The sequence below is a fragment of the Kogia breviceps genome, chromosome 16 (assembly GCF_026419965.1).
Source record: "Kogia breviceps isolate mKogBre1 chromosome 16, mKogBre1 haplotype 1, whole genome shotgun sequence".
Lineage (NCBI taxonomy): Eukaryota > Metazoa > Chordata > Mammalia > Artiodactyla > Physeteridae > Kogia > Kogia breviceps.
In genome coordinates, this window is record NC_081325.1 from 25,953,895 (window position 1) to 25,981,293 (window position 27,399).

The 27,399-nt window shown below is 40.3% G+C and overlaps 2 protein-coding genes and 2 non-coding genes across 6 annotated transcripts in view; 2 read left to right on the forward strand and 2 right to left on the reverse strand.

Moving 5' to 3' along the window:
- The window catches only part of WBP4 (WW domain binding protein 4), a 32,693-nt gene extending 24,276 nt beyond the window's left edge, over window positions 1-8,417 (reverse strand). Inside the window, exons 1-4 of the mRNA XM_059041749.2 lie at window positions 7,977-8,417; window positions 6,918-6,990; window positions 4,409-4,471; window positions 4,196-4,319 (exon numbers count right to left, since the gene is read on the reverse strand). Coding sequence (XP_058897732.1) covers window positions 4,196-4,319; window positions 4,409-4,471; window positions 6,918-6,990; window positions 7,977-7,978 — 262 coding nt within the window. The 5' untranslated portion in view covers window positions 7,979-8,417. The remainder of the gene's footprint in view (window positions 1-4,195; window positions 4,320-4,408; window positions 4,472-6,917; window positions 6,991-7,976) is intronic.
- Window positions 7,621-27,399, forward strand: part of ELF1 (E74 like ETS transcription factor 1) — a 102,877-nt gene continuing 83,098 nt past the window's right edge. For 2 of the 3 annotated variants that reach the window (XM_067016539.1, XM_059041740.2), the window contains exon 1: window positions 7,621-8,786. The gene's annotated coding sequence lies outside the window, so the exon portion shown is untranslated. The remainder of the gene's footprint in view (window positions 8,787-27,399) is intronic. The other variant, XM_067016536.1, reaches the window with a different exon arrangement.
- On the forward strand, window positions 8,817-8,888 carry TRNAE-UUC (transfer RNA glutamic acid (anticodon UUC)). The gene has a single exon. It is a non-coding gene; the product is annotated as a tRNA-Glu (tRNA).
- Window positions 26,345-26,418, reverse strand: TRNAK-CUU (transfer RNA lysine (anticodon CUU)). Its single transcript has one exon. It is a non-coding gene; the product is annotated as a tRNA-Lys (tRNA).

Genomic DNA, 27,399 nt, shown 5'->3' on the forward strand with positions numbered 1-27,399 from the left:
CCTACTAGATATTAAAACATTCTGAAACTCTGATTAAGAAACCAAGAGTGTAAAACTGATCCAGGAGTAGACAAACATATGACTGAAACACAATAGTACAGAAACAGTTCCAACTGCATATTTCTGGTATTTCTTATTAGAGAAAAAAAATAATTTAACAAACGATGTTGGACTGGTTATTTATTTGGAAAAAAGTAAACTTATTCTCTACTCCCTGCTCCTCCCATGTTTTTACATCAATATAAATTTCAGATCAAAGATATTTACAAAAAAAACCAAAAAAGTAAAATAATGTTAAATTAGACTGCATAGAAATTCAAATATTTGTTATGGCAAAAATAAAAACAACAAAAAAACATAAGACAGACAATGATAAATCCTTACAACAAATATGACAGAGGATTAATGTTCCTAACAAAGATCCCTTACAAATCTAACATTCTAACACAAAAATGGGCAAAAAGTACAAAGGTACTTTAACACTTACTTCACTAATATCCAAAGAAATGCAAATATATACAATTTTTTTTTGCATTAGATCAATAATACTGAAAAGAATGACCAAATCCACAGTTACTCAGTATGATCTATCGGATATTTACATGGGTATAAAAAATGGGTAGTTTTTATGGCTTTTCTTTTTTCCAAAGGAATAATTAGTTATTCCCAACATCACTTAATAAAATAATTTTATTTCTAGAAAAAGTATAAATCAGCCCAACATTTGTGGAGACAGCTTGATTTCATCAGTCAATATACAAAATATATTTACACTTTAAATCTGCAATCTCACTTCTAGAAATTGAGCCTACAGAGATAAATGTGAAAACATGCCTACATAAGGGTGCTCACTGAAACATTCTTCCTAACAGTAAAAAACTCCAAGGAACCTAAATGTTAATCAGGAAGAGACTAGTTACATAAGTTATGGCATTTTAATGGCATCCTATTATGGCATTTTATACCCTTTATTGAACACTTATTACAAGTGGTCATAATAATGAGCAATTCATACTATTATTATTATGTTACTTAATTTTAGTAAAAATCGAAAGTCAAATCACTAGCAAGAGGTGATTCTGGTTGACCCCAAAGCTTGTGTTTCTAAACACTCTGTAGCCGCTAAAAATAATGTGTACCTTTAATTATTTAAAAGAAAAGACGTATTTGACATATCATTTAGGGAAGAAATAAAACAACTCCCAAACAGACCACAGCATAAAATGTACAGTATAACTTTATTTTTAAAAATTCTAGATGTCTAGAGAAATCTTAAAAGCAGCTAGCTTTAAAAACTCTTTTCTTTGCCTATACTGTTGCACTTTTTTTTTTTTTTTTTTTTTGCGGTACGCTGGCCTCTCACTGTTGTGGCCTCTCCCATTGTGGAGCACTGGCTCCGGATGCGCAGGCTCAGTGGCCATGGCTCATGGGCCCAGCTGCTCTGCGGCATGTGGGATCCTTCCAGACCAGGGCACGAACCCGTGTCCCCTGCATCGGCAGGCGGACTCTCAACCACTGCGCCACCAGGGAAGCCCTACTGTTGCACTTTTAAAGGAATACATATTCTATTTAGAAACAAGGCTATGAAAAACATTTCATAGGAAAAATCCAATTAAATATAAAACAGTAAGATTTATTTGCTCATAGGGAAGCATAATAGAATCTCCTGATCTACCTAATTAATGAGATATGAATTTTCAACTATGTCTTTAATTCTGCAGGAATGCCTACAATCCTTTTTCCCCTTAAAATGAACATAAAGCTTTATCCTTGTAGAAATACAACTACCCCTGCCTTTTAACTAAAAATGTCCAGGATATTTTAAAAGTCTGGTCACGGACTTCCCCGGTGGTGCAGTGGTTAAGAATCCGCTTGCCAATGCAGGGGACAGGCGTTTGATCCCTGGTCTGGGAAGATCCCACATGCCACGGAGCAACTAAGCCTGTGTGCCACAACTACTGAAGTGCTTGAGCTCTAGGGCCCACGTGTCAGAACTACTGAGTCTGCATGCTGCAACTACTGAAGCCCGCGCTCCTAGAGCCCGTGCTCTGCAACAAGAGAAGCCACCACAATGAGAAGTTCTTGCATTGTAATGAAGAGTAGCCCTCACTTGCTGCAACCAGAGAAAGCCTGTGTGCAGCAACGAAGACCCAATGCATCCAAAAAACAAAGTCTGGGCACAACTGTTCTTATGTGATGAGGGCATTGCCAATTAACTTAACTGTTACTCTGCTTAAAAAGTTAATCAAAAGCAGTTTTTGTTAGAAAGTAAAGAATAGAATTCTTTACTTTCTAACTTTCCATGTTGACTACTGCAACCATTATGCAAGATAAACAACTGAGATCTGGTTTCAGGATGATGGATTTGTCATGGAAGAAATTCTTTATAGAAAGTTACCAACTTAAAGTCTAAATTCAGTGACAAGGTTGATATACTCCACTTGAATAATGCCTTTTATCTGGACATGAGTTATCCTCATACCCTCAAATTATCTACCTTCTTGCTGGCGAGCACGTGGTAAAATGGGAGCCTTCATACACTGCTGGTGAGAATGTAAACTGGTTCAACCACAGAGGAAAAAAATATGGAGGTTCTTCAGAAAATTTAAAAATCGGTCTACTATACCATCCACCAATTCACGTCTGGGTATATACCCAAAGGAAACGAGACTGGATTATGAAGAGATATATACTTATTGCAGCATTATCACAGCTAAGTTATTCATAGCTAAGACAGGAAACGGCCTAAATACCCATCAACAGATAAGTGGATAAAAAAAGATGTGGCGTGCGCGCGCACACACGCGCGCGCGCACACACACACACACACACACACACACACACACTTCAGCAATGAGAAGGGAGGATACCGTGCCATTTGCGACAACGTGGATGAACCCTGAGCACATTCTGCTATAAGGGAAATAAGCCAGATACGGAAAGACAAATACTGTATGGTATCCACCTATATGTGGAATCTAAAAAAGTCAAACTTGGGCTTCCCTGGTGGCGCAGTGGTTGAGAATCCGCCTGCCGATGCAGGGGATACGGGTTCGTGCCCCGGTCCGGGAAGATCCCACATGCCGCGGAGCGGCTGGGCCTGTGAGCCATGGCCGCTGAGCCTGCGCGTCCGGAGCCTGTGCCCCGCAATGGGAGAGGCCACAACAGTGAGAGGCCCGCGTACCACAAAAAAAAAAAATAAAAAAAAAAAAAATAAATAAAAAAGTCAAACTTGTAAAAGACAGAGCAAAATAAGGGATGGGGGGGTGGAGGGATAAGACTGATGTTGTTTAAGGGTACAAACTTGCAATGAATAGCCAGAATAAGCCAGAAGTCTAATGAACAATATAATGAATATAGACAATAATATCATACTATAATTATGTAATATGATAAATATTGCTACAATGGCAATCCCATTACAATAAATGTATCAAAGTAACACACAATGTTACATACACATCCAATATATTCAATAAAAAAATTAAAAAGTAAAAAAAAAAAAAAATCTACCTTCTAGTAGTAAAGTCACTTAATTTGTCCACACAAGGTTAATTCACTATAATTCAATTATATAAATAAACATGATTCATAGTTTTGCACATAGATAAAGTGAACAGGGCTTATAATGCAAGGCCAATTTTTTAAATGAATAGATCCATTTAGCCAAATAATTAGAATACATAACAACTCAAGTGTCTTGGAAATGAACCGCTGACCCAAGATAGAGCGAGGACTAGGAAACCCCAAGAGTAACACACTTGTTGTGAATGGAGGTATTGAAAGATGAAGATTTAAAAGGAAAACAGGGCTTCCCTGGTGGCGCAGTGGTTGAGAATCCGCCTGCCGATGCAGGAGACACGGGTTCGTGCCCTGGTCCGGGAAGATCCCACATGCCGCGGCGCAACTGAGCCCGTGAGCCATGGCCGCTGGGCCTGTGCGTCCGGAGCCTGTGCTCCGCAACGGGAGAGGCCACAACAGTGAGAGGCCCGCATACCGCAAAAAAAAAAAAAAAAAAAAACATAAAAGGAAAACAAAAGTGCACGAGCAAAAGTCCCACAGTCTAAATAGGACTGTGATGTACAGGCAAAGCACTAAGAGTATACCGAGTGTATAACCTCTCTATGGAAACAATAAGAGCTCACTTAGCATGCCCTCTGATGTTACTTTTAAAACATGCTGGCTCCTTTTTTACCTGACTCTAAGCCAAGCCTTTTCAAATCCTCTTGGTATGCTTTCAGGGCAGCTGCCTCCATTGCAGCAAACTCCTTTGATGCCTTTTCTTCTTCCTTTGCCTTATCCAGGCTTTTCTGTTTAATCTGCATAAGACACATATAAAAGTGAAAGCTAGATAAAGGACTGATATTTACATAGAGAAGTTGGCAAAGAAAGAAACAAACTAGATTACCTCACTGATCCTCTTTGCCACATTTTCCTTATGATTCTTTCCTCTTTCGTGAAATTCAATGCTCTTGAAGATTAAAAAAAAAAAGGAAAATACAAACGAAAACTACACATCATAATGTTCACAGCAAAGTAGCAGTAAATAAAGATATGGAACATAACAAAATTGAATTACAACTGGCAGAAAAGATAAAAATAATTCTAATGCAAATTGGTCCTTTTTATCAAATGATGCTAAGGAACTAAACCACATTATTTATTATTATTATGCCCTCTGACTAGGTTTCCTTTGGCGCTTAAAATAAACTATGATGACCATATTAATAGAGAAATATACAAGGTACCCTTGATGACTAATCTAGTGAATATGATTGTAAAGAGGACTCAAACAAGACATGAAGCCAAAGGAGGAGTGGGAAAAAAAAAATCTTAACTTCAAGAAACACCTCTCAACATAAAATGTCAAAACCGGCGACTCTCTAGAATTCGTACTGTTCTACTTGCCACATTAGGTAAAAGATACAGAGAATAAACAATGATTCTTAGAACCTTATTCCTCCAAATTGTGAGAAAAGTAGATGTTAAAAAACTCCTCCTAAATTATAAACAAATACTATTACTATGTGGTAATGGTACAAAATGTAAAACTTCTATGCAGGGCAATTTGGCACTATCTGTCAAAATTAGGCTGCTGTAATAGAGAACAAAGAAGCTCCTTATATACTGATGATGAAAGACCTCCAGGATATGGTGTTCAATTTTAAAAAAAAACGACTGTGATGCACGACAGTGTAAACAGCATGCTACCTTCTATGCATGCTGAAATCAGAACCTATATCTATATGCCTATACATAGAAACAATGGATGGAAAGACAAGAAAATTTAAAAAGTGGTAACCTATGAGAAATGATGGTAAATGGATGGATGGGGACAGAGTCGGTGAGTGAATGCTATTACCTATTTAACATCCAGAATGCTCCCTAAATTACAAATGTGTTGTTGTATGCAGTAAGAAATTTCTGGTAACTTTTCAAAATAAGTTTTGTCAGTCAATTCTTATCTAACACATTTGCTGATTATTCTAAAGTACTGCTGTGAATTCCTCTTTAAAGTGTGACTTCATAAAGCAAATATTCATCCACTACTTTTCATATGTTCATTTCCTAAAGTTGGTTATACTACACAACGAATATTTAAGGCCTGTTCAAAAAACAAATTAATTTTGTTTCTAGTTAAAGGTTAAATCAATGTATATTAGCAATTCAAGAAGATGAAGAAAGACTATCCTAGAAGGAATTATTTACTCTAGATCGGCGGTCCCCAAACTTTTTGGCACCAGGGACTCTGGAAGACAGTTTTTCCCTGGGGTGGGTGGTGGGTGGTGTTGGTTCAGGCGGTAATGTGAGCGATGGGGAGCGGCTGTAAATACAGATGAAGCTTTACTTGCTCGGCTGCCGCTCACCTCCTGCTGTGCAGCCCGGTTCCTAACAGGCTGTGGACCAGTACCACTAGAGGCCTGGGGGTGGGGGACCCCTGCTCTAGATAACTCAAAAACAACACTGAATTGCTTGGATACTTCCAGGGAAGAGACTATCAGTGATCTGTGTAGCTTTTAAAATTTGTGGCATTTTTTTTTTGTAAGGGTGGCTAAGTCAAACAAAATAGTCAAGAACTTTAGCAACTATTCAAAATGATAAAAAAAAGCAAGACAAAACTGAAAAGAAAAAATCCTTAAACTCTTTGCAAATAATAATAATAAATGCCTATCAAACAAACATAACACTGTTAAAGATGGGGCTACTATTCTTCTGTGCATCTCACTCTACCAAATAATAAGGATATGAATATACATTTAAAAGATACCCTATCGTTTATGTACTATGTACACAGAGTATGTCATGCATGAGATGGGGAAAAAAACCAAAAATCAATGGTGCTTTTTGTTTCATGTCTTAAAAGCTGAATTTGGACTAAGACATACAGTAATAATGTGCTTAAAGGTTCCTATTTTCATATTCCATGACAAAGGTAACGATGTTCTTTCAAATTTAAGCATTTAGAGATATAAAGCTCTGCATCAAACACATTTAACTATCTCTAGAACAGAAAACATACAAGAAAAAGTACAATAATGTCGTTTCTTTCTACATATTAAGGGCTTTCTGCTTTTACTTTTCTTCGTATATGACAACATTACAAACAGCACCATCATAACGTAGGTGTTTCATAAACATTAATGCGATTACCCACGCAATGTCCAGTTCCTGAATGTGACTGAAGGGCCAGAGAGAAATAATTTGGCTTAGTACATAATCAAATTTGGGCTGATGAAAAAGAAGAAGGCTCACAGCTTTCCTACAAGGAACGAAAAGACAACAAAAATTGTTCGATGTTTTGAAAAATCAAGAGCAATGTATATGAAACTGTTCTGTAAGCTCTGAGATTAGATCAAAAAGGAACATTTCACATGAATACAATATTATGAGAATCTTTAATAGAGGAATTATCATACAGGCCTATTGTCCGCTATCCAGCACTTGCAGTAATCACAGAATTTCTTTGGTTGGGACTTCCAGTAGTCTGCCCTGGAAAAGGAAAAACAAGTTTAAGTTTATTTACAATTTAAAAAGGTAAATTTTTGCATGATTTACAACTTCTTAAAGAGTCCGAAATATAAGGCTCTGCTACTGAATCCTGACTTGTTACACACAGCACTCTGCTTTATTATTTAGCTGACTGAAATCAGTCAACTGAAATACTGTTGCCAGCAGAGTGGAAAAAGTCTGCAACGGATTTAAAACGCCCTTAAACAAAATAGCTTTTAAAAAAATGCCTCATTTGTTACTGTCATCAGTGTGAAGAAATAAGGAACATCTTGGAGAAGATTATCTATTCTTTCCATTCCTTTCTAGCATTTTTGGAGATTACTATTAATTGAAACATGAAGAAACTCATAAAGTTCACTTTAAATCAAGTTATTTCTACCCAAAGAACAAAACATAAGACACCTCTGGTGGGAAACTGTGGTTCCTCTGAGACTATCTGTTAATACAGTTTGTTCTTGAGCCTCATGGCAAAAGAGTTGGAAAAGCCAAAGGATCTCTCGGCCGGCAAGACCAAAAAAATAAATAAATTCATAGGCTAAGCAAGGCTGGCCGCTTCCAGTAGGCGGAGGAGGCAGCGGTGGCCGCAGCCCAACCCTACAATTTCACAATACCCCAAGGTTCAAGCGCTACAGAAACCAGAAGGATGCTCGCGGCTCCCGACCGTGTAGGTGGCGGAAGCGCTCCGTCGCTTTGCGGCGGCCGTCCAACCTCCAGGGGCCGCCAGCCTCCCTCCCAGAGCCCGTGCTCCAGGCCCCCAGGGCGCTCTGCGGGGTAGCATCCCCACCCCGCCCAGAAAACTGGCCCCGCCTGTCCGCTGCCGGCCCCGAGCGAGTTAAAGGAGCGTCCGTCACGCCCCCCGACCGAGGGCGGGGGGAGAGGGGTGGTGGCGGAGCGAGAGACCTGAGGGGGAAAGGGCCGCCCGGAAAAACAAGACCTCGTTGTTTAGAGCCTGAAACCCGACTCACATGACAGGACCAGCCGCTCCGCGGGTTGCTCCGGGCCCGGTTGAGGCTCGCGTTCCCCACGCGTGGCGAGTCGGAGCCCAGCTCACCGCGAGGCCCGCCACAGCCTCCGAGCCCGGACACCTCCCTTCTTCCCCGGGACCAGTGTTCCACGGTTCCCAACTACGGGTGCCCAGACGACTCAATCCGCGTTCGAAATTTCCTCTCCTTCCCCTCCCCCTCCAGGGGCGGTACTCCCGGCTCCGGAGAGGTGGGGTAGCTATAAACGGGTTGAGGTCACCGAGAAGGGGCGAAAGCACGACGGGGCCTGAGCTGCGGGACGGGGAGCTCAAGCCTCACGTCCCCGCGTCATCCCGCCTTCTCTCTTTTTCCCTGAGATCCAGAACCTCCACCCTTCTTCTAGGCTCGCTGGCTCGTGGCCGAGGAGCTCGCGCGCCGCCTCCGCCCCGAACGCAAACAGCTGTTCCCAGAGACGTCGCCGCCCTCAACTTTGCCAACTAGTCCGCACGCACTTTGACCAGCAGAGCAGCCCGGACCTGTAGGCTGGGGGCCGTTGGCGGAGTTTTTTTAAAAAAGAGGTGAAACAGCTGGTTTCGGAGCCGAGAGTCGCTTGGCTTGGCCTCAGAAGTTTCCTGAGGCGGCGGAGCGACCCAGCCCCGCCCCCCGGACGCCCGCGCGCTCCGGCCGGGCGCGTTCCCTGGCTCGCGAGCGCGTGGGCAGCGGCGGTAGCGACTCGGGTGGCGCAGAGGCGGCGGCGGCTGGAGTGGAGGTGGGCGGTGGAGCTGGGGAAGCGGCGGCGTTTGCGCTTGTCAGGTGAGTCACCGCAGCTATCTTAGCAGCACTTCCCATATGGTCTAGCGGTTAGGATTCCTGGTTTTCACCCAGGCGGCCCGGGTTCGACTCCCGGTATGGGAACGTTGTTAACCTTTTTAGAAATGGACTAATTCATTTTTATTTCCAGTGGCTCTGGCTATTTTTTCCTGCCCCCTACCCCAGGTGATTTCGTGGAAGACACGCGTTAGAGTAGTTGTTAGTGATGCCGTGAACTGGGCTGCGGCTTTGGGAGACACAAGTGCCGCGCCGGGCGGGCTGGAGGAGCGAGTGCACTCAGGGCTCCTGTGCTCCTGCCGGAGGCTGGCGGGGCTGAGCGGCGGGGAAGGAGTTTCACTTTCCCCGGGGCCGCCCTCCCGCCTCTCCGGCCCCCGGCCGTCCCTTTCCAGGCTCTCGGGAGGTGATGATTAACTCTGGCCTCGCCTTATCTGCCCCCAGTGCCCGCCTCGGGCCCACACCCTCCTCCTCGGCCGGCCCCTTCTGACGGTCCCAAGCGAAGCGGGGCGTGTTGGCCCCCGCCCTCGGCGCCCGGGAGCCCGCGCCCGGCTTGGAGCCCTGTTGTCTCGGCTGGGTGTTGACTGGAAACACCCCCGACACAAAGCAGCCCCCTGGCGGGGTGGGGGGGCGCGGGGAGGCGCCGAGGGCGATCCGGAGATCCTCGGTGCCCGCGGGTGCGCTCTCCCGACAGCGCAGCTGCCCGCGGCAGCCGGATTGGCCGCGTGTCCACCCCGAGCTCCCGCGGCGTCCGAGCCCCGCCCCGAGGCCGGCCTGCGAGGTCATCCCAACTTGACATCGGGGGCGCCGGCCGTAGTTCTCAGAAAGTTCCCCAGACTCCGTAGCCACAGACTTGAGTGTTTCTGCTCGGGAAGGCCTCTGGGGAAGGGCGTCCGTCCCGTTTTCCGCCCACGTCCGCCGCCCCCCCCCCCAAACATACACACGCTGTGGAGAAGAAAAATACCACTAGGATGAGATGTCTTTAAAGAAGAAATGTGACTTTCCAAAAGGATCTAACGTTTTGAGCGCCGCGGATAGAAAATCCTGGGGTGGAGGTGGGGCTTGGAAGAGAGAAAATTGGCCAGAGACTGGGGAGGGGATGTTATAACAAAGTTTCACTGTATTTTTAAATATAGAAGCCCTGTGTTTGTTACAAAGAAGGGGCAGCTGTGTCAGCAGCATGTGAGCTGTAAATGAAACAAAAGCGTTATCTTAAATGCAAGCTGAAATTAGAAAATGGGGTGAGCTCTAATGTTTAGTCTACTGGGCCTCCGGGAACAAATGAAGAAGGGAAAAGTGGCTCTTGCTGACGGGTCTCTGGTCCGTGCCATTACGAAGAGCAGAAGGGTTAGTTGTTAGTATGAGCCTTCCCGCACTGTGCTTGCTAGTTTTAACTGCACAGTGAATTTTGAAATAATCTGTTAATGTGGACAGTATGATTAAGGATGAATTAGTTTCACACTGTGAATAAACTTCCACAACTAAAAATGTTTTAGATCTTCATTAGTTCAAATATTTGAACGTTTTCTCTACACCAAGCATCATCAGATACTCTTGGAAGTTAACTGATGTTCAGGTTCTTCATGTTAGGAGATTTTGGAGAGAATCCTGAATGGAGTCATATTTTGGCCCTTTTGATTAGCTGTATGACCTTGTGGTAGATCTTTCACCTTCTCTGTGCTCTGGGTTTAGAGCCATAAATTCTTGATAATACATACCACTCATAAACTTGAGAGTTAAAAGAATTGTTGAGCAATTCTTGTGTCGGTAATAAGAGTGGAAAAGTTTCATTTAAATAGAGGATTGTGTCATTGTTCAGAAGCCATTTACTAAAGAATTAGGCCTGAGTTTGGAAGGAAGGAAAGATCCTTCTGCCTTAATTGCCTCCAGAAGAGCTTCAATCTTGACCTCGCATTTTGTGACGACTTGGTATCAAATTGTGCTAAAATGGATGTGATTTTCAACTGAGCAGCCAGTGTAATTGCAAATAGCTTTATATATATTTGAGAGTATGCTGAGAGGAGTAGTTTGGTGACAATATATCTGTCCAAGACATAGACTTATATATTGCTGTGTACCAGGCACAGTTGGCTAGGGCAGCATCTGAGTTGCAGAATTCCTTTAAGAGCACATAGGTGAGAAGTCACTTCCACTCAGGGAAGAGGACTAGAGACCAGACAAGGAAGGGAGAGTGTTTGCCCTGGACCTTGAAGAACGGGTTGGATTTCTCCTGGTGGGGAATGTGTATCAGAAAGCTGCGGTTGGGGCAACAAGTGTGAGGCTGGCTAGTAGCCTGGCTGGGTGGGAGCACACAGTGCCTGGAGGGAGAGCCATGGGAGTCAAGTTGGGATAGTAAAAAGGGAATTTTAACTGCATAAATTTTGACTAGGTAACAAGTTGTTTTATGGCATTTATGTCACTAGACTTTTTAAAACATTTTGTGTCTCTTTGAAGAAACTAAATATAGCTTAATATGTGAAAAATTCTTGTTTTTTTGAGTCAAACAATATAGAAACATGTAGAATATTTTGTGCCCATGGGTTTTATGTTTAGCAATTATATATTAATTTTTAACCAATGGAGTGGAGAAAATCAATTAACATTTAAAAGAATGAAATCTAGGTTTAGATTATGAAAATGATCTGCAACTATATTCTTACTGGAAATAGTCTAAGACAGAGCTGCTAGTTACTGTAGGTGAAGCATACACCTTAAATTGGTCAGGACTAGGTGATAAATTTGTAAGGATTCATTCATATGCTTGTGCCTTGCTTCCAAATCACCATTGGTAGTCATATTTTACGTGTTCTCTCTTGAGCCACAAAATAAAGTGATACTAAATGAGTGGTGTGGATTACCCAAATAGTCTCTTTACTATTTGTTAACTATTAGGTGCAGCTAGAAGATGCATGACAGTTCAGTAAACGTTTGCATAGATGAACACCTGTACGTAAAAAAATATAAGGGATGGGAAAATGACGATGGCATTTTAAAATCCAAAGACTTTACCGTGGTCTCTGAGCCTAACATTGTCTAGCCTCTGCTTGGGTCCCCAATGCCACCTCCTCCCTCCTCTCCCTTTTCATTGTACTTGAGCTGCACTGGCTTCTTGCTTTTTGTTTCTTGAATGTGCCATACTTGTTCTTTTCTCAGTCTTATGTCTTGCTGTTTCCACTGCCTGCAGTATTCCCCCTCCCGCTCTGCACCTCTCACTCCTGTCAATGTTACCTTATCAGAGAGGCCTTTCTGTCTACCCTCACTAGAGACTCCCTTTTCTGGTTACCGTCTGGTTACTTTATGCTGTTTTATTTTCTTTTTCTTATCTGAAATAAACATGTTTGTTCCTGTTTATTTCTTGTCTTATTCTACTAGAATGTAAGTTCCATGAGGGTAAGGATACTGTGTAGTGAGATCACTCCTGTTCTGTAAGAGTCAAGCAGTAATGAAGAGGTTGGTACCGTCATAGGTTGCTGGGGGTAATGTAAAATGGTGCAGACACTTCGGGAAACTGTTTGGCAGTTCCCTCAAAATGTTAAACATAGAGTTGCCATGTGACCCAGCAGTTCCACTCCTAGGTATATACCCAAGACAAATTAAAACACGTCCACACAAGAACTTGTACACAATTGTTTATAGCAGCATTCATAAGCAGAAAGTGGAACCAACCCTAATGTCTGTCAACTGAGGAACGAATGAATAGAATGCAGTGTATCCATACAATCAAATATTATTTGGCAATAAATAGGGATGAAGGACTGATATATACCACAGCATGGATCAATCTCAAGAACATTATGCTAAACAAAAGAAGCCAGGTTCAAAAGACCACATTTTGTATGATTCCATTTATATGAAATGCCCAGAATAGACAAATCTGTAGAGAAAGAGGATGAATTATGGTTGCCTAGGATTGGCCGGGGTGGGGGAGGACGACGCAGGGGATGGGAAGTGATTGCTAATGTAGGTACAAGGTTTCTTTTTAGAGTGATTAAAATGTCCTAAAATTACATTATGATGATTGTTGCACAACTCTGTAAATATACTAAAAAACATTGAATTCTACTCTTTGTGTGGGTGAACTTCTTGGTATGTAAATTATATCTTAGCAAAACTGTTAAAAAAAGATTGAGGCAATCTAAGACATAGAATATTTTGTCTACATTTTACGTTTATCATTTGGATATTAAATATTTAAAAATAATAATGGAATGATTTAACACTGCAACTCTAGCTCCTAGATAGTCCAGGAATGTAGCAAGAGCTCAGTAAATAACAGACGAAGGAGGTTGAAGTATACAGATAATTATGATACTGCATAGTGTGATAAACGCTTAGAGGAGAGAGACTAAGGAAGCATTTGAGATTGGCTTGGAAGGCTGGTTATGCTTTGCTGGTGGAGATGACTGAGCTGGAGACAAGGCTATAAGAAGGAAGTAAGCAGGAACAGAGGTCCCTAAACAGTTGCTAGCACATTTTGGCTGAGCTGAGAGTACAAATAGTATGGGAACGGACCGGTAGTAGTAGTAGTATAGTAGTATAGTTTAAGAGTGCAAGAATAGGCTACGGTCTGTAGCAGACAACATCAGTGCTGGCAGATCTCTGATGTCTTTTTATCATCCCCCCCAACCCCTAGTGTGCTTCTGATGGCTCATACTTGGGAAGGGTTGTATCCCTTACCGGCAGAGAGCTGGAAGTACCTGGAGGTTTATCCCCCTTCCTCTAATAGCTCTCAACCCGAGACTGTCCTGTCAGGAGAATATCTTTGGAGCAGAGACTTTGACTGTTCCCCCGTTCTGTATATTCAGCACTTGGAGCAGTGCTTGGCACTTGGTGAGCATTCAGAAAATATTTGAATGAATGAATGAAAACCAGGAAGTTGCAAGGTATATTCAAAGTGAAGTTTCTTTCCTAAATCCCCGTGACTCTTGCAGAGCACTTAGATAGGAGATTTTGGAAGGTTCTGATTGTGAAGTTCCTTGAATTTTGGAGTAAGGAGTTTACTTAGCTAAAAGAAGGAATTTCTGGTAATATGGTAAGTGTTTTAATGAAATTAATTTGCCAGTAGTGTGCAGGATGAACTGGGGGATGGAAGGGTTGTGTCTGTGGTGTCCACACTGACTAGGGTTGGGGGGTCTTCTGCAGTACAGTAGTAATCTAACAACTCTCCTTGCCTCTAGTGTCTCCCTAAATAGGGTGGTGGCAAAAGAATATAAAGGATTAGATAGAGGAGGTGCATTGAAGGAAAAATTTAAGATGTCAGGAGTAAATACTCCTCAAAGAAACAGGGAAGTTACAAAGCATAGATTTTTTTTGGAAAGGACAATTTTTGCGATTGTTGGTTAGACAGTAAATTATTATTGCCCACCAGTGTGTGTGTGTGTGTGTGTGTGTGTGTGTGTGTGTCTTTTTGAACACAAATTGTACCTTGAATTCAGAGACAAAATTAAGACTGTGAGACTGCCACCCTGTGGACAATATAACTTAGAACTAAAATCCTCAAAAATTGTAATAAAACTTGCTCCACTTGAAATTAAATATTATAGAACTAATTATGGTTCTTCCATATTGGTATATGTGGTTATGCTCATTAAATAGAAAGTTGAAATTAGTTTGTTTTCTGAACTTTTTCTGGGGCTTTTAAATAAATGGAATTTAAATGAAATCAGTAGCTTTCAAATGTTGCAAAGAAATTCAGGAATGCCTTTTAGATGGCATACTTCTTTCTCTAGAAATTTCATATCAAAGAGTGTGTTTTTAAAAACATGGTGGCATGTATGCCTATTGTAAGGTGGTATTTTTTTCTTGTATTTTTATCCTATTTTATACATATGTCCTTGAGAGTTATATTTCTTGAAAAATATGTGAGGACTTCCCTGGTGGCTCAGTGGTTAAGAATGGCCAGCCAATGCAGGAGACACGGGTTTGAGCCCTGATCCTGGAAGATCGCACGTGCTGCGGAGCAACTAAGCCCATGCACCACAACTACTGAGCCTGTGCTCTAGAGCCCGTGAGCCACAACTACTGAGCCCGCATGCCGCAACTACTGAAGCCCACAGCCCTAGAGCCTGTGCTCCGCAACAAGAGAAGCCACTTGCAATGAGAAGCCCGCGCACCACAACAAAGAGCAGCTCCCACTCACCGCAACTAGAGAAAGCCCGCGCGCAGCAACGAAGCTGCAATGCAGCCAAAAAATTTTTTTAAAAATAAATAAAAACACTTGTTTTGAAGAAAATGTAAATGAATATTTAAAAAGGAGAGAAATATGTGAAAGTGTACCCCATCATTTTTTTCCTCCTAAGTGAAAGTGGCTTTCCCTTCCCGTTTTTATAGAGTAGGATTTTGTTGTTAGAAATTTGCCATGCTTTGAAGAATTGCCTTCATTGTATTTTTGTAAATGACTTGGCTTTTATTATAGGTTATTTATTTAGAAGGGTAGTCTGCTCACAAATTAAACTGGTAAACTAGCTTGAATCAAAATGAAATGGTGGGTGTGAAAAAATTGTTTGCTCTCTGCAACTCAGGAAATGGTTCTGTTTAGAACTCTGCAGAATACAACTTTCCCAGCAGATGAGCTGCTTACAGCCTAATGTTGTAAATGGCTTACACGGTTGTTTTCCCCGAGGAGTCTGGAGGGGTGGGGTCGTCATTTAGCGCTGGAAGTTTGTGTTAGTGGTAAAGCAGAAGTGGGCTGAAGCCTCATTCTGAGATCACAGTCATGTATCCTTTCTGAATGTGATATCCAGGATGAGGAAGAGAACGAATGATGCATCTACTGAACCCCTACCCCCTTCACTTTAGGGACCTTATGTTTTGGTCATGGAGAGATTTTCAAATATAATGTTAATGGTTTAAAATATTCAGGTATTTCTCTGAGTTATTTTTCTCAAAAGTATAGCATGACAAATATAATAGACTTTCAATATTAGGTTTTGTTTAACATTTTTAAAGCAAATAGATGAGATTGTGACTTTTCTGAACTATTTTTTCCTCCATTTATAACTTATATTCCACAGTTGATGTATACTGTGTGATTTGAAGTAGACTATTAATGGTGAAAATGCAAATGCTTATCTAGGTCTGCAAGGTACATTGCCATATAAAAAACAGTATTATTTAGATACTGTTTAAGGAAAGTAACTTTCAGAATACTTCATGGTTGGGGCTTCCCTGGTGGTGCAGTGGTTGGGAATCTGCCTGCCAATGCAGGGGACACGGGTTCGATCCCTGGTCTGGGAAGATCCCACATGCTGCGGAGCAACTAAGCCCGTGAGCCACAACTGCTGAGCCTGCGCGTCTGGAGCCTGTGCTCCGCAACGGGAGAGGCGGCGACAGTGAGAGGCCCGCGCACCGCGATGAAGAGTGGCCCCTCCTCGCCGCAACTGGAGAAAGCCCTCGCACAGAAACGAAGACCCAACACAGCCCTAAATAAATAAATAAATAAATTTATGAAAAACAAACAAAAATACTTCATGGTCTATTTGCTCCTTTCCTAAGTATTGGGACAAATAGCCAATAAAATTAGAGGTATATTTCTGTTTTCTAACCTTCTTTAATGGTTTAATTATCATATCATTTTTTAAACTATGGAATTGAACTTATATAAAGAAATTTTTAGTTTAATATTTAGTCTACACTTAAACTTTATTATCATGTGTTATCTGCCTTTTTAATGCTAGAATGGTGATTCTTTTAGGATTAATGGTAGTTAGTGTTCCCTTTTACTTTCTAAGCATGGGTTCATTTTCATAACTAATATAAAACATTTTGTTCCTTGAAAAATAATTCCATCATAGATGACTTGAATTTTGATAATAACAACTGTCTCATGAGTTTTGTGTGTCTGTTGGGTGTGTGTTTACAAATCTTAATAGGTCTTTTATTTTAGAATACAAACTATTCACTATTAAATAAATACCTTTGATTTGAACCTTTTTTTTTTTTTTCCTTTATTTTAGATGTCTAGGGAGGTACTTAGCTAGTGACTTCTAGATCCAGAGGGTCTTCTAGATAGTCTTAAATCTTTACTTGTAGTTTAATCTTTTAATGTAAAGTTTCTTTTGGGTTCAAAATCCCGAGATCAGGATACATTTCTGATTTAGGATGTGTTGATATATTGCTTTGTGTTAAGCTTTTTATCTGTTTCCCGATTTAATTAAACACTTAATTCAAGTTTTCAAGGTTGTAATGGGATTTGTTTTGCCCCAGCTTTCCTAACATCTGTGCTTATTACTCATACCTTACTATGCCGAGGGACCCAGTGACCCTATTACCTGGGAAGGATGGGGCCCTGCCACTGAGTCATCCCCTGAGTAGGGCAGGCACTGACCCAGTCACAGAGCTGAAGTGGAAAGGAAGAGTATGACGGGAAGGGTCTGTCCCAGAAAACAGGTGGCAGGTAGGGGGAGGGGAAGCATCCTGATGGAAGGCCGAACATAGGCTTAAGGAATTAAAAACTTCATGCAGGCAGTTGGCATCAGGAAATTTCAGATATGAGTGGGAATGCCTTTTCATTATTCATTCTCCCTGGTTTTTTTGCCCTTTCACATGAACCACAATTTTTTTTAATTGGTTTATTTTTTTGGCTGCGTTAGGTCTTCGTTGCTGTGCGTGGGCTTTCTCTAGTTGCGGCAAGCGGGGGCTACTCTTTGTTGCGGTGCACGGTCTTCTAATTGCAGTGGCTTCTCTTGTGGAGCACGGGCTCTAGGCATGCAGGCTTCAGTAGTTGCAGCACGCGAGCTCAGTAGTTGTGGCTCACGGGCTCTAGAGCGCAGGCTCAGTAGTTGTGGCGCACAGGCTTTCGCGGCATGTGGGATCTTCCCGGATGAGGGATCGAACCCATGTCCCCTGCATTGACAGGTGGATTCTTAACCATTATGCCACCAGGTAAGTCCCCTGAACCACAATTTTATTGTCCCTTAAATCCTGCTTTGAAAGACTGTTTCTTCTTTTCTGTTTTCAATACTTTCTAGAATTATCTTTTGCTAGTTCATGGAGCATATTTGAAGAGGGCTTTTTACAAGTTTGTAGGAAAAAGGAAGCACATAAAGTTTATATAAAAGCAAATCTGCCACCTCACATTCATTAGGATAGCTACTATCAAAAAAACCCAAAAAACAAAAAAACAAATAACAAGAGTTGGTGAGGATTTGAGGAAATTAGAGCCCTTGTGTTCTGTTCATAGGAATGTAAAATGGTACAACCACTATGGAAAACAGTTTGGTGGTTCTTTGGAAAATTAGAAATAGAATTACCAAATGATCCAGCAATTCTATTTCTAGGTATATACCCCAAAGAATTAAAAGCAATCTCAAAGAGATGCTGTACACCCATGTTCTTAGTAGCATTATTTACAGTAGCAAAAAGGTGGAAGTAACCTAAGTGTCCATAAGTGGATAAATGGATAAACAAAATGTGGCATACACTTACATGGGAATATATTTCAGCCTTAAAGAGGAGGGAAATTCCGACACATGTTACAACATGAATGAACTTGAAGAACATTATGCTAAGTGAAATAAACCAGTCACAAAAAGACAAATACTGCCATGATTCCACTTACATGTGGTAACTAGAGTAGTCAGAATCAGAGAGACAGCAGTAGAAGGCTGATTGCCAGGGGCTGGGGAGAGGAGGAATAGGGAGTCATTTAATGGATACAGAGTTTCAGTTTTGCAAGATAAAATGAATTCTGGAGATTGGTTGCAAAACAATATGAATGTACTTGTTACTACTAAACTGTACACTTCAGTGGTTAATTTTACCATAATTTTTTTAAAAGGCAAATTTGAATTTGGATATGAAAATTGTAAGAGAGTAAAAAGCGTCTGTAAGGAGATTGAAGTTACTTGATTTGGTCAATATTTAGATGCTTGGGATGTAACAACGAAAAAATCAGACAAGATCCTCATGAAGCCTACCTCTTAGTGGGAAAGATAGACATTGATTGAACAAGTAAAAAGTGTGTTTGAGTGTTACATGCAGAACAGAGAGACAACTAACAGAGTAGGTGGAAAGGCGGCTGTAATGAAAAGGCTTCCCTAAAGAAATGACATTGAAGTGGGATCTGAAGGATGAGTAAGCACTGGCTAGGAGAGAGAGAGGGATGGAAAGTGACGGGAGGCTGAGGGGGTAGCATTATGGAAATGTTCCAAAGCAGGAAGGAAAGGGTATCGTGCTTTGGGAAATGGAAGAAGGTGCTGAGGACTTGATGTGAAATGTGATGGGAGATGAGGATGGCAAGTATCAGACCATACAAGGCATTGTAGGTCATGTTAAGGATTTTGAGTTTTACCTTAAACAGAGTGGTTAGACATTGCTGTGTTTCAAGCCAGGGAGTATGGAGGTGAAATGGAGTGGAAGTAAGAAAAAAAAAAAAAATGAGTCTTTATACAAATGTACCCTTTAAATATAAGTTACCTGCTTAATCTGGTGCTTGAATGTCAGAAGGAAAAGTGGTTCAGTTATGTTTATTCAGGTGATATATTGGTTGCCAGTGTGGCCTGTTAATGTGGTAGGATGTACTTACAGGGTGAATTTAAGGGAATTGTCAAGCGTAATTGAGTAGAGGCGATTTTTACCTTTATATTCTGACTTGTTAGTAGAAACTGTAGAAATGGATGAGTTTGCCAAAGGGAGAGTCTGGAGTGAAAAGAGGCTTTTCAACGGAACCTTTAGGACATCCAGTGCTCAGTCATGAGATGGAGGAAGTGGGGCAGAGAAAGCGGAGGAAGAGTAGTGCAGCATTGGGGTAAAACCAGGAATGAGACTTATGAGTCTAACAAAACAAGTTCTGAAAGTGTTCATTGGGTTTAGCCCAGTGTGGCCATTGCCCTTAGTTAGAACAGATTTAGTGGCATAGTACAGGTAGGATTAGATTAGATAGACGAGAATGAGTCAAAGAATGGGTGGGAAATGAAGAAATGAAATATAGACAAATCTTTGAGGAAGGTTAGCTATGAAGGGAGTGAGAAAGGATGGTAGAAGGGATTGAGGTATATGTGACAGTTGAGCTGTCAAATAACAGAATTTTTTTTTTTTAAAGAAAAGCTTGAATTAAAATAAAAATCTTCTTCAGATCTGTGAAATATTTGAAAAATGTATTACACACCTTGCTGATTCCCTAAGTAGGATCTACTGAATACAGATGTGAACCCATTGACTTAATCTAGATATGGTATTGTGGGACTGTGTACACACAGGTGCAGTCAGACCTGCCTGGTGAGGTACAAAGGTCTGTTTGTCACTATACTAATTTCTGGTCATCTGGGCAGTAAATATTGCAGAATCCTGGGTTCACTTTAAGACCAGCTAATTTGAGTCTTTGGTGTAGGACTCAGAAGTGTGTGTGTATGTCTTTAGATGATTCTCATGCATCTGTTCTGTGGACTGTCTTTGGAGAATCATCCCAAGAATGTTTTACTTTGAAATCCTTTTTTTTTAAAAATAACACATTTATTTATTTATGTGTTTATTTTGGCTGCACTGGGTCTTAGTTGAGGCATGGAGGATCTTAGTTGCGGCATGCCTGCGGGATCTAGCTCCCCGACCAGGGATCGAACCGGGCCCCCTGCATTGGGAGGGCGAAGTCTTACCCACTGGACCACCAGGGAAGTCCCTGAATGCTTTTTAATAGCTCTATCATGAGGATTAAATGAGCACTTAGCAAGGAAAGATTTTCATAATTTTGTCTGCCTGTATGATTGGAGTAGTGGCAAAGTGTTTTTGTTTTTTAGCATGAACCTAGCTTGATCTTTTTTCCTGACTGTAAGGGTAATACATCCCCCCCCCACTCCCCCCACCCCACCCCCGGGAGTCCTTCTTTAGCCACTTTTCATACTTCTTCCCTCCTCCCTGCCTTCTAAGGGCCATGGTGCTTCCTCCTATTGCCTTGCCTTTGTTCGCTCCTACAACTTCCTCTGCTGATAGTATTCTGCCCCAGCCTTTTACATGACTGCCACCTTATCATTCAGGTCTCAAAGCAGCTGTCATGTTTTCTGAGAGGCGTTCCCTTATCTAAAGTAAGTTTTCTTGGTCACCCTTTGTCACTTTGTTGATTTCCTTCATATGTGGGCAGGGACTGTGTTTGAATTGTTTACTTGAGTCCACAGGTAAACTGACTCTATCCTGAGTCTACAGAAGAGTGCCAGGCACATAGAAGCTACTTAAATACCAAATAACACAGACAAATAATACAAATCATAAAAATTTTACTAACCGGCACCAGTACTGTTAGCTTTCAGTTGATCATTACTTCAGATATTGAAATGTGGACCATATATGTATAAATGTCAATTGTACAGTGATACATACTGTTTTCTAACTTGCATATTTCATGTAAATATATTGTGGAGATTTTCTTTTGGTACATTATTTTATATAGATAATTATTCTTAACAGCTGAATAATATGGTACACTCCGTATAATGAGATATGGTTTCTGTAACAATTTATTTAACAGTTTGTTTCCAATTTTTTTACTGTTTTGAAAAATGGTACTGAATTTATCTCTGTATCTTTGTATATGCTATTTGTTTTGTTAGAATAAATTACTGAGACTGAAAAGGTACATAAAGACCTTTTGGGGACTTCCCTGGTGGTCCAGTAGTTAAGAATCTGCTTTCCAGTGCATGGGATGCAGGTTTGAGCCTTGGTCATGGAACTAAGATCCCACATGCCACAGGGCAACTAAGCCTGCACGCCATAGCTGGTGAGCCTGAGTGCTGCCAACTACAAAGCCCGTGCTCTCTGGAGCCTGTGTGCCACAACTAGAGAGAAGCCCGAGTACTGCAATGAAGAGCCCACGCACCGTAACAGAAGATCACGCGTGCTGCAACTAAGACTGGACACAGCCAATAAATAAATAAATAAATCTTTAAAAAATATAAATTAGATGGATTTAAAAAAAGACCTTTTGGATGTGAAATTGCCTCTGGAATGCTATTCTTGTACTCTCAAAAATAGAGTATGAGACCATTTATTTCCCCATACCATCTCATCATTTTACTCTTTGCTAATAGGTGAAAAACGGTATTGTTTCTCTGCTCTGAGGTTGTGAGAATGAACGTCTCTTGTATTTGGCTACATTTTGTGAAGTGCCTCTTCATGCCCAATGCCCATTTTTCTAATAAGAGTGTTTGATTCAATTAATAATAGTTTTTTCTTTCCTCCACATTTTATTACGAAACTTTTTAAACATGCAGCAAAGGTGAAGTTTTATAATGAACACTCATACACCCACTATCTAGGTTTTATCATTAACATTTTATAATATTTGCTTTACCATACTTTTATCCTTCTATCTAAAGTAAATTGCAGGGATGTCCCTGGTGGTCCAGTGGGTAAGACTCCATGCTCCCAGTGCAGGGGGCCTGGGTTCGATACCTGGTTGGGGAACTAGATCCCGTATGCATGCTGCAGCTAAGAGTTTGCAGGCTGCAACTGAGACCACGCACAGCCAAAATTAATTAATTAATTTTTTTAAAAAAGGTAAATTGCAGGCATTAGCACATTTCCATCTAAATACTTTATAGCATGCTTATCACTGACTATAGTTTCAATATTTGTTTACTTTTTTCCTTTTGAGGTACAATTTTTGTAAAATTAAATCCATGAATCTTTTTAGTTTAAACATTTTATTTCAATTTAAAACAATTGGATGTTCATTGGTCAACCTTTGAAGAGGACAAGGCTGTTTTCTTTGAGAATGAGCCCACTGTTGCATTTCCATATTGTATTGCCTTTCTTATACATTGCCTTGCTTATATATTACCTAACTTATTGCCTAAGATTTCTAGTTGGTTTTTTAAATGGAGCAAGAACTTTATTTTTTGTAAAGCATTTGTTGAGTTTCAACAAATGTTTTTGCCTGGGTAAGCCAAACCTAAGCCTAGGTTTTGTTTCTTTTTTCTTGTTTTTTAAAAAAATTTGTCATATGTTCCCCCTAGTTTATCCTTTGCCTTACCTTTGGTTATGGTGCTTTTAGAGTTTTATGTAGTCAGGTGTCATTCTTTTCCATATCTTTTTTTTCTGCTGTTTGTGTCGTACATGGAAAGACATTCCTTACCGAATAGTATATAAATGCTTATATTTTCTTCTGGTCCTTTTTTTTTTTTTTTTTTTTTTTTCCTTTTTTACATTTAAATCTAATTGGAATAATGTGATATAGGTTTTTTTTTTTAATGATTAGCAGTGGTTTGAAATTGTTAGCTAATACTATCTAATGAACCCTCTTCCCTTCTGTGTTTTTTTTTTTCCCAGACAAAATAGGATTTAATGTTTTTGTTGATGACGTTTTTATTATAACCTAAGTTTGTATAGTATCAGATTTCTTGTTTTGGTAGTATCAGATCTCTTTTTAAAAAAATTTATTATAGTTAATTTACAGTGTTGTGTTAATTTTTGCTCTACAGTGAAGTGACTCAGTGATACACATACATTCTTTTTTATATTATTTTACATTATGGTTTATCCCAGGATATTGAATATAGTTCCCTGTGCTATCCAATAAGACCTTGTTATTTATCCATTCTATAATAATAGTTTGCATCAGATCTCTTTTTAAACAATGTCCTATTCTGTTTAATCTATTTATTCCTACACTTAGCTACTTGAGATAATTTATTGTCTGGTAAAGTACATCCCTTTTTTCTTTTCTTTTTGTTTAAGAATTCCTCACTTTTCTTATTTTCTTTCATATGAACTTTAGCAGAGTCTTGAAGGATGGGGTGAAAGGATGGTGGGGAAACAACAGCAAGAGCCAAGGCAGAGAGATCAGTAAATCCTGGGGACTTGTTCCTCTAATTTGTAATTGTCTGAATTCTTAATCTGTGTAGCAGATGACACATGCTATTTTAGTATCCTTAAATTTGGGAGATGTCTCTAGGGTGGTTCAAACGAAATTCTAAAGTTCAAGATGTTTATGAGGTTTTAAAAGTTTGGGTTGTTATAGAAAGGGCATAGGATTCTAGGGTGAGAATGGTTTTAAATCCTTGCTTTAAATGAGCAGGTCATAAATTTTGAGCAACTGTATGTATCACCTATGCTGTTATTTTTCATGATTCTGTGGGTGGACTGGCTGCTTCTTCAGAGCTGACTCAGCTAGGGCTGGATGTGTAATGTAGGGTGGTTTCACTTACATGGCTGGGACCTCTCTGTGTGGCTGTCATACTCTGTGGTGACAGAAGGGATCCTAGCAGCAAGAGAGGGTAAGCCTCTGTGTGCCTCAGCTTTTCAAGCCTCTGCTTGAGTTTTATTTATTAGTAATCCATTGGCCAAAGGAAATCACTTGCCCAATTCTTCATTTAAGCGATGGAGAAGTAGACTCCGCCTCTTAATGGGAGAAGAGGCAAAGTCAGTCATGTTTCACACAGAGAATTTTAAGCAAATTAGTAGCTACTACTGCAGCAGTTTAGCACAGGAGGTAAAGGCATTAGCTACCGGGATATCTATCAGAAAAGGCAGTGAGAACAGGCTGTGCAAGACCTGGGGGGAGGAATGCTTGGTGTGTTCATGGGATAGCAGGGAGATATCACTGTAACTAGAAGAGGGGGAGCAAGTGGGAAGTAGGAAGAGATACAACCACAGAGGCTGGGGCAGGGCATGATCTTGCAGTCCTTAACAGTTAAGAAGACTTTTTTTGTGTGTTGAAAAGAGGCACTATGGGAGGGTTCTGAAGCTGGAGAGTGATATGATCTGACATATCTTTTTAAATGGATTACTTCTGATTGCTGCTTTGAGAGCTGACTGTAGAGAGGGAAGCAGCAATCAGAAGTAATCCATTTAAAAAGATAGGTCAGGCTGCTTGGACTACCTCAGTGATTGATGCAGGTAAGAGATATCAGTAACAATGACGTTGAGTGTTGATAGGGTTCTATATATATTTTGAACATTGAACCAACAGGATTTCCTGACAGATTGGATGTAGGTATATGACAGTCAAGAAAGCCAAGGTTTCTGGTCTGAGCAGCTAGAAATATTGAATAGCCACCAAGATGACTGGAGAAAACTGTGGGTAGGGTACTTTTTGAAGGGAACATCAGGAATTCAGGTTTGGATATGTTAAGTTTGCCAATCAGACATTGGAATGGAGTTGTCAAGTTTGATAGAGGAGTCTGTGGTACAGGATCGAGACCTCGAGATAGAAATTTGAGAACATTAAAATACTTAGAGCATCGTATATGTCCAAGAAGTATTTCATAAAATAAATAAATCTAAAATACTTTAAAAATTTCAAGTTTCATCTGTACCAGTGGTGTGGTTTCAAGTATGGGAGAAGAGCAGCAGAGCAGTTTGGCTGTAGCTAAAATGTGTCCTTTGTGATGAGAGTAAATTATGAGTTCAAAAAGTCATTAATTGTCTGAATGGTGTTGTGAAACGTGAATAAATAAAGCCTGTAGTCTAAATATTTTATTTGAATATTCCTCTTTACTGAAACGTTTACCAACTTATTTCTTATTTGAGAAGTTTATTGACAGGATGTTGTATAAGTAAAAGCCTGAAAAGGACAGAAGATGAAAGTTGAAAGAAAGGGCCATTGATTAGGATAATCAGTCCTAATCTATTGGGGAGTCTCCTCCTTTATTCTCTCTGTCTCTAATTTTATTTGTAGACTTAACACAATGCGATGTTCAGGTGTAAGCACTGGGAATAATCCAGAAGCTGTTCTCTCTTAACAAATGCAGAGCTTTGCTGCTGTGGGCTTGACCATTAAACAGGGCTGCCAGACCCAGCCTAACCAACCCATTCATGGAATTGGACTGTTCAGGAAAGTGAGAAAGGGGCCTCGCTTTTTTTGTAATTTAGACTTGCAGAAATGACCTGGGAATGGCATGGACTGTATGGAAGAGAAAAAAGCAGATTTATGATTGAGACAGTGTTTAGTTGAACCTCCAAATGTTTTCATTCAGCAAATATTTATTAAACACTGTTGTGGGTCAGGAATGCTATCCAGCTGAAATAAATGACCAATGAGACATGTAAATAAATGATGAAAAAACAAAAAAGAGTGTCTTCACCAGATATTCTAGCAGAGTAAGCAAGAGGAATTATAAAGGAAATCAGTTCACCTTTAGGTCCCCGAAACCTAGAGTGCTTTGCATATTTTAGCAGTGTATAAATGTATGTATGAATGGATAAACAATGTGATTCGTTTATCTATTAGATCACTTACAAAATACTGTGGGAGCACAAAGGAGGAAGTGACCAGTTCTTCCTTCTAATGGTGAAAGAGAGATTCCCCAGGTGGGGAAGGCCAGCAAATGTGGAGTGAGAAAGCGTGACATGCTCTCAATTAATAAGTTCAGCAAAGCTGGATTATAGGGTGAATGTTGGGAGGTGGCATGGTCACAGGTGAGGCTATAATATGGTAGACCAAAGTCAAGATGGAAAAATATCTTGTATTGGAATTTACACTGTGTGTGCTGGTAGGCCATTGAAGTTTTTTTGTTTTTAAATAAGAATATTAGGAGGTAGAATTTATGAGAAATTCCTTTAGGAGGACTTCATTTTTTTTTTTTTTTGGCCGTGCTACATGGCTTATGGGATCTTAGTTACCCTGACCAGGGATTGAACCTGGGGCCCCAGCAGTAAGAGCGCCAAGTCCTAACCACTGGACCACCAGGGAATTCCTGGAAAGACTTCACTCTTGAATTGGAAAATCAAATGTTGATAGAATTTTTAAAGTTATAAACATATACGCTGAAAGTGAGCATAGCTAATAAGTCATATAATTTATGGTAGAATCTGTTTTATCCCTTTCAGATAATATATATGATCTTAGTGCAGGTAAGACCTACACTGGGTAATCAAACTTACGCCAGGGTGATCAAAATATGCAGGATGGCATTGGTTTGCTTTTTAAAGAGAAAGAAATGTATTTTTGCTTTATGAAATTATTGCCAACCTTTTTCTTGAAGATTCTGGCATTTAACTTACTTTGAAATGATTTTAGGCTCACGGAAGAATTGCATTAATAGTACAGATAGTTCCTGTATATTTTTCATCCATCTTCCACTCATGTTAACCTATAGTCACAGTACAATGATCAAAACTAAGAAATTAACATTGGTGTAATACCATTAAACTGTAGTAGGATTTTTATAGTTTTTCCACTAATGCCCTTTTTCTGTTCCAAGATCCACAAAGGATACACACATTGCACTTAGTTGTCATATCTCCTTTCAAATCTGTGGTGGTTCCTTGTCCTTTTTGACCTTGACACTTGGAAGAGTACTGGTCAGGTATTGTGTAGAGTGTTCCTCAATTTGATTTTGTCTGATATTTTCTAATGATTATGGACTGGAGTAATGAGTTTTTGGGCTACTGGAGTTAAAAACAATTTTTGTTTTATTTTTTAACTTAATCATAAAGTTGATTCCTTTATTTGCTGTATAATTATATGAACTTTAGTACAAGTATAAATTTGTGTAGCCACCACCAAAATCAGGATATAGAACAATTCTATCACCTTCATGCTCTGTCCCTATAGTCAGTCCCACCCTCCCCCCAATCCATCCACTACAACCACTGATCTGTTCATCAGTACGGTTTTGTTTCTTCAAGAATGTCATGTAGGGCTTCCCTGGTGGCGCAGTGGTTGAGAATC